The following is a 7,604-nucleotide window of genomic DNA, read 5'->3' as shown; positions in this document are numbered from 1 at the left end:
AATTTCATTCTACCTGAGATTTTCACGGGAATTCAAGGCTTATGACTTAAATCAACTCCCTGCCGACATTGATTGGAATAACACTGACAGAAGATTATTTACAAATGGATAACCTCAGGATGTGTAATATTTACGTTAGAAACGGGTGTGCTAAGATATTAGTAAAAAGTTCTCAAATATCATATATAAGAGAAACCCCGCGAGACATTTTAGATAAGGCCTGGTGTAAATCTTCATGAGAAAAGGTATTTATAAAACGTGTAAGTTATTTTGAAATGATAAACAATGTTAAGTATCATGCTTTCTACAAATTTATCAATGACGACTTTTACCGTTTGGTGAGGAAATATGGCGGATTTATCACGATACATGTGGGACAGCTTTACGGGAGCTTCATGGTGCAGCAAGATTTTTAAGGTGTGTAGTGTCCTGGCTGTCGTATCAATAGTTTGAATGTTTAAATGACAAAGTGAACATGTATGACTAGCTACGACTTCAAGTGGTGTTTTGTGGTCGATAGGTGGGACATTACATGGCGGATTACGTGAAAGGACACTTCAAGCGAAACAGAGACGTATGTATGATAAAGCCAAGTGGTTCGTGATTTTATATTGACAACACTGAACACAGTTAGAAGTGTTCAATAGTTCAAAAATCACTTATAAACAAGGATATTATATACTGAAGTGCTGACAGACTTCACAAAAAAATTCGGATCATGGAAGGAATCTTATTTTGATTAAAAAAAGCCGACGTCTTTATCAGAAAATATTGTTGATCATTTACTGAAGGGTTGAGTTGACTTTGACAGAGGTTTTGAAAAGTGGAATTTGTATGTGCTATTTTTCAGTATATGGATGGTCAGTTTAAATACCTTATCTCAATGAGTAGTGTAAAGTATTCATGATGGTTTACAAGCATTAACCTATGATCGTATTTACTATACAACAACCATTGATCGGAATTCATAAACGGTGATATCAACAAGGGAGTATATTGTAATGAATTTTCAATAGACAATAATGGCTAGTGTTCGGCGAGTAGACGATACAATACCGGGATTTAAAAAGGCGAAATAGAATTTGTCGGTAGTGGAAGAAATACTGCGGTTACAATGGCTGGGAGAACACACAGGTCCATAGTATCAACAAAGTTTGGTGACAGGCCTCTCATTGATGTTCCACCTATTTCAGTTCCTCAACATATACCGAACAAACAAAATTTTCAAAACCCTAGATATCAGATGGGAAATCTGGCAGACGATCTAAATATCCCTCAAAATGCAAACCAGAAAGTGATGCCGGTGTACCCGCAACAGAGTCACGCACAGCCATTATACGGATATGGACCTTATGGGAATGTAATACAGAATTCCAACATTATCCCGTACCAAAGTGCACCACAACCTCCGGCTTATCCATATAAACATGGCGGTATATCTGGTTATCAACGAGCGGACCAGAATGGCGGAATACAGGATCCGACCGGTGAAATCCACCATTTTTACGGACCACACGGAGAAAGACTTCCCGGCCCTATTCTGAATATGAATTTCGGTTATCATAGTGGAAGCCGTTATCCAACAAACTTTAAGATTAAAGGAAAGCTAAAGCGTGGTCAAATGACGTCGATCGAGGTCGTGGACTCTAACATATCCTATAGAGATTTACCGGACATTGTGATAAAAGATCTCAAACGTTTGTACGGACATATGGAAAAAGTGGATGTAACAATAATAGCCGAAAATGGTGAATATCATATATACGCCATGTCTAAAACAGACGGATTACCTATTGTCAATCCGGGCTATCTGTATGATGCACGTAGTCGTGGTGGACATCGCGCGGGAACCGCTATGACTGACATTTACACCAAGAAGTACAACAATACTGATGACGTTCAATACAAGTATGACCCACACGCGAAATCATACTACGTTGACCCGCGCTCATACTCTGTTGCGAGTGAAGGAAGACGTCCGCGTGAGTACAAGGTTACGGAGGAGCCGAGACTTCCGGTACGGAAACCTGTCAGAAAGGACTTTTAGTGTAGAACTAGTTCAATCTTTATGTTTACGATTGTATTTATTTTTATTCGTGTTATATTTTTACTTACACAATTCTATCGGACAAGTTCTTTCATTTATCGGATATCGTTTGGAAAAATGACTGACGAACTGGTATTTAACTATACAAAATTATAACAATTTTAAACCCACAATAGAGTTAATAGTTAGATGCATCAATTAACTATAAAACCGTTTAATCATGCTTTTTCATAGGTCTCTATTTTTGTGTTTTTTCATAGAATACTTTTTTCGTGGACGCTTGATTTCGGTTATAAATATAATCAATAAATTTTCTAACACTTGTTCGTTCCCACGAAAACAAGAAAATTTATCCCCAAGAAAATTAAGGATTGTAAGTATATAACTAATGTCTTGATTACAAATCACTGATAAATATAACAATTTGATTGATTAAGCAAGCATGAAATTTACATTGTCTAATCATAGTGACTTCTCATGAATTAACAGCTTTGTAATGATATCGGGAATTCTTACGATTTTTCGTATCTATTTATAATAGATAAGAGCATGCTACTACTACCCTGTAAATTAGGACGATGTATACAATTTTTTTTCGCGAATTCATGTCATATTTGTGTACGACATGATGCCTTGAATGGTGTAATATAAGTGTAGCTTCCGATTTGAAGATGCCCGTCTGTAAATTATGTAGAAGTTGGTGCTATTTTAAATAAGATATTACGCGTTTGTGTGAAGACAAAGTGTACCCGTGGTCTTAAATGTAAGGAAGCTATCACATTGTGTTGCCTTGTATATATCAATCTGTGATCAGATAGATAAAACAAGCAATCAAAATGTCTTCTTACGTTTCTTATTTAATTCATTTGGATAAGAAAAAATGGTTTACTGATCTTTTAATGAGACAAAATATAGTATTTAATTTATAATACTTATTTAACATTTAAAGTATCTATCACTTTATCATATTATTGATGTTACTAGAAAACTCGCAGTGAAGAATTGAACATGAGAAACAAAATAACATTATACCAAGTATCACATAAGCAGAAACAATCAATTTTATTACCTACAAATTCGCTTTATATGGCAATAGAGAAATCGAACTGTGAACAGAAAGACTTTTCTTGTTTCAAACTAACGTTTAAACTATGTATATACCAGGGTTTACATGGCAGGTGTCGTCGAAGAAGCAGAATGCGCTTACCATTCCGTAACACTTGGTCGTTTTCTAATGGTACATTTTTCGGCGATCTCAGCATAAATTCTTTCTTATGTGCTTATTTTGCCATAGTCTCGTCAAATTGGAGCTTACATTAAAAGTTTAGTGATATAGTGCTATTATTTTTAGTTTAATAATATAACAATTATGCTTTAATATGAATATTTTTTAAAATAGTTTCAATTGAGTTCAGATAGCTATACTGAGATTTCAAACTATTCAAATGATATCAAATATCAAAGTTTTCTTTTTCATTTTTACTTCTTGTATTCTAAGGTTTCAACCAGCTGAGGTTCATTTTCCCTTTTTCAATTTAAAATGTTTGAAATTATTTAATATTTCGTGAATCCTATTTAGTTTTTTTATCAATGTACAACGGGTAGTAGCGACTCTCGTAAACCTACCCGAAATAATACAAGTAAATTTAAGTATGATTTTCCACAAAAAATGTACCCATGTCTATTTATTCATTGTATCAAGCCCTTAAAGTGGGAAATTACACTTTGTAATAAATTTCACTTCCATATCTGTCCTTTTTGCAAATTTTAATTTTCCTTTAGAAGGTGTGGAGAGAAATCTAGTATTATTTGTAGATGGAAGGTACAAAATCACATCCATTTAACCTAAAGGGACAAAATCACATCCTTTAAACCATTAAGGTACAATTTCAGATCCATCAAACCTGATGAGGACAAAATTATGCCCATTTAACCTGAAGGGAAAAAATAACATCCATTAAACCTAAAGGGGAAAAAATAACATCCATTAAACCTGAAGGGAAAAAATAACATCCATTAAACCTAAAGGGAAAAAATAACATCCATTAAACCTAAGGTGACAAAAAAATATCCATTACCTCTGAAGGGGCAACATCAAATCTACCAAACCTGAAAGGACATAATTTCGTCCATTAAACCTGATGGGGACAAAATCATTTTCTATTTAACCTAACGGAACGAAATCACATCCATTTAACCGGAAGGGGACAAAATCATATCCATTTAACCTGAAGTGAATAAAATCACATTCAATAATTCTAAAGGGAACAAAATCATATCAAATTAACATGAAGGGACAAAATCATATCCATTAAACCAGAAAGTACAAAATCAAATTCATTAAACTTGAAGGGACAATATCACATCCGTTAAACCCGATTGAGACAAAATCATATCCATTTCACCTTACGGGAAAAAATTTACACCCATTGAACATGAAGAGACAAAATCATATCCATAAACATGAAAGGGACAAAATCACATCCAGTAAACCTGAAAAGAAAAAATAATATTCATTAAACATGAAGGGACAGCATCACATCTATGAAACCTAAAGGGGACAAAATAAAATCCATTACCTCTGAAGGGACAAAATCATATCCATTAAAACTGAAGAGACAAAATCAAATCCATCAAACTTGAAAAGACAAAATGATATCCATTCAGGCTAAAGGGACAAAATAACATATATTAAAAATCAAGTTGACAAAATAATATCCATTACCTCTGCAGCAGACAAAATCACATCCATTAAACTTGGAAATACAAAAATCACATTCATTTATTCTGAAGGGACAAAATCATATCCATGAAACCAGAAGGGACAAATCATATTCATTAAATCTCAAAGGGACTAAGTAACATCAATTAAACCTGAGGTGACAAAATCTCATTCACCAAAACCCGATTTTGACAAAATTACATCCATTTAACTATACGGGACAAAATCATATCCATTAAACCTGATGGTGGCAAAATCACTTCCATCAAACCTGAAGGGACAAAATCACGTCTATTTAACCCGATGGCGACAAAATCACATTTATTTAAGATCAAGGGGGCAAAATCATATCCATTAAACTTGAAAAGACAAAATGATATCCATTCAGGCTAAAACGACAAAATAACATATATCAAAAATTAAAATTAAATCTTAAGGACACAAAATCATGTCCATTTAAACCTGAAGGGGACAAAATCATATCTATTAAACTTGATGGAGACAAAATCATATTCATTTAACCTGAAGGGACAAAATGACATCCATAAAAGTTGAAGGGACAAATTCATATCTATTTAATCTGAGGGTATAAAATCAAATCAGTGAACCTGAAAGGACGAAATCCCATCTATCAAACCTGAAGATACAAAATAAATTCAATTAAACCTAAAGGGAACAAAATCATATCCATTTAACCTGAAGGGGAAAAATTCACATTCATCAAACCTGAAGTGACAAAATTACATCCATTAAACACGATGGCGACAAAATCATATCCATTGAAACTGACGGGGGACAAAAGTACAACCATTAAACTTGAAGAGTTGCGAGAATCAATCAAGATTAATGGTAGACTCTTTAACTTTTGTATATATAGAACAAATTGTTGATTTATTTCTATAATATACATATTTTGCTGTATTTTACTTGTTCTTGCTCATTGTATATAGAAAATATTAGTTTTATATACCATGCGTTGTTTCTATCCAAGCATGAATCCTTTGATGATAGAATAATTCAAGAGATCTCTGGATAACTCCAGTGTTGTATTAGAGATATGTCCTCTGAGACCAATAACTGGAATCGATATTTGTTTAAACCAATGACAATCGATAAAATCATCTAATGGAGACAGACATAGTTTCAATGTAATCAGTACCGCTTACTGATATTACTCGGGTGATTTCTTCCTTGTGGGATTCAAATGATCATATGAAGAAAGGGTCAAGAGGGCCTGTATCACTTATATGGATTTTGAAACCCAGCAATGTTACCCATGCCTATACGTTGGGTATTGCAAATATTTCCAAATTACAGCTCAGTTAGTTACAAGATCAATGAGTAATTCTCTATACCATGACTGTCTTTCTCTCTTGATACCCAATATGGTTATCGGATTGGTATCCCAACTATGTCAAACACATAACCGAGAGGCTTAGAGGTGTACCTCTCCCAAAAATTCAATTGTTATATCACGAATGTGTTAATCTCTTGATGCCCAGCATTTCTCTATATGGTTATGTGATGGGGATTCCAACTATTTAAGTTATAACACAGATATTAAGTCCAAACGATTGATGTCACACCAAATACTAAAAAATCTTAATAGTCAACAATATTTATCGACTCGTGAAAAGCTGTTTAGGATTTGAAGCAATGAAAATCATTATTTAGAACGATTTGTTAAAAAATAAACATATTTCTTTAATTTGATATAATTGTCAACTAGTTTTCATTTACTACTCAATTTCTTTTTACAAATACCAAATATCTAAAGGTCCCATATCTAAAAAAAATAACTCTTTACCTCCCTGAAACACGATAAAATAACATTGATAAAATACACACAAGTGGATATCACCTTTATAACTCTAGAGTAGATTCAGTAGTGCCAAATAAGGAATTAAACTTTTATATAGCTGTTTCATCCCTCTAGGACTTGCCAGTGATGCCAAATGCCAACATTTTGAGGAAAGCTAGGAGGCGACTGCGGAAAATCTAAAGTGATCGAAAGAAAAGTCAAAATCAAAATGAGGAGATACGCTATCCCTATAATGTAATAGATTTCGTACTTTTAACGTATTGTTATTTTAATACACCATTTGCTCCTCTCCAATTATTTGGTTTTATCCTATATAGAGGATTTATAATCAGCGAATAAAATATGAGCTGTATTTTGACTCGGGACAGAAAGACAAAAGTGACGAGTCTTTGACTAAAATACAGCTATTTTCCGCCACTGCCGAATACAACAAAAAATATATGAGGCAGGCGTGTTCCGACAATGGCAGGATAAAAAAGTTTCTTTAACTGTATCTTTAGACATAGTGCAAATGATTTGAGTTGTTTGGCCAAATACAACCCTTGATGTCGAATGACCGTAAAACACCAATCAAATCAAGCAAAATATAATAATGATAAAACTGACTTTGATTATCGGAAATGTTTTTGAAGCACCTGTGTAGTTGTTTACATCGATATTTCTATTTTTGTCCATTATTTATGATATTGTTTCCATGTTGAAATCGCCTATCAGAATCATTACTCATACAGTGAAAATACGAGAATAGATCCATGAATAATGAACGACGCCTATTAGGTTATGTTAACAGATATCAATCTTTTAATTATTTCTTTAATGATTCTGTATGGAATTTTGATATCATTGTTTAGTTTTACTTTTTATCGCCATATTGATGGTTCAAGTTGTTGTGATCGATAGTGAAGGCTAAGTAAACTCCATTTGATGGGTTGACGATGGAATCTCCTGGGACGCTATTCCTGACAAAATCAAACTTTTATGTATTGAAAACACAATCGTATATGTCTCAGGTA

General features: G+C 33.5%; 1 protein-coding gene across 1 annotated transcript; it reads left to right on the top strand.

Moving 5' to 3' along the window:
* The first annotated feature begins 1,114 nt into the window (after nucleotides 1–1,114).
* LOC132558093 (uncharacterized) lies at nucleotides 1,115–2,047 on the top strand. Its single transcript, XM_060222617.1, has one exon. It carries the CDS (start codon nucleotides 1,115–1,117, stop codon nucleotides 2,045–2,047), a length of 933 nt encoding a protein of 310 aa, XP_060078600.1.
* The last annotated feature ends 5,557 nt before the right edge of the window (nucleotides 2,048–7,604 follow it).

The sequence above is a fragment of the Ylistrum balloti genome, unplaced genomic scaffold (assembly GCF_031769215.1).
Source record: "Ylistrum balloti isolate Yb309-2 unplaced genomic scaffold, AGI_CSIRO_Ybal_v1 Utg370754, whole genome shotgun sequence".
Classification (NCBI taxonomy): domain Eukaryota; kingdom Metazoa; phylum Mollusca; class Bivalvia; order Pectinida; family Pectinidae; genus Ylistrum; species Ylistrum balloti.
The sequence above is the reverse complement of the archived record's forward strand: the minus strand, read 5'-3'. Positions and strand labels throughout refer to the sequence as shown.

Bases quoted from the DNA above. Each gene is read 5' to 3' on its own strand.
- LOC132558093 (XM_060222617.1), top strand. From the start codon at position 1,115: ATGGCTGGGAGAACACACAGGTCCATAGTATCAACAAAGTTTGGTGAC.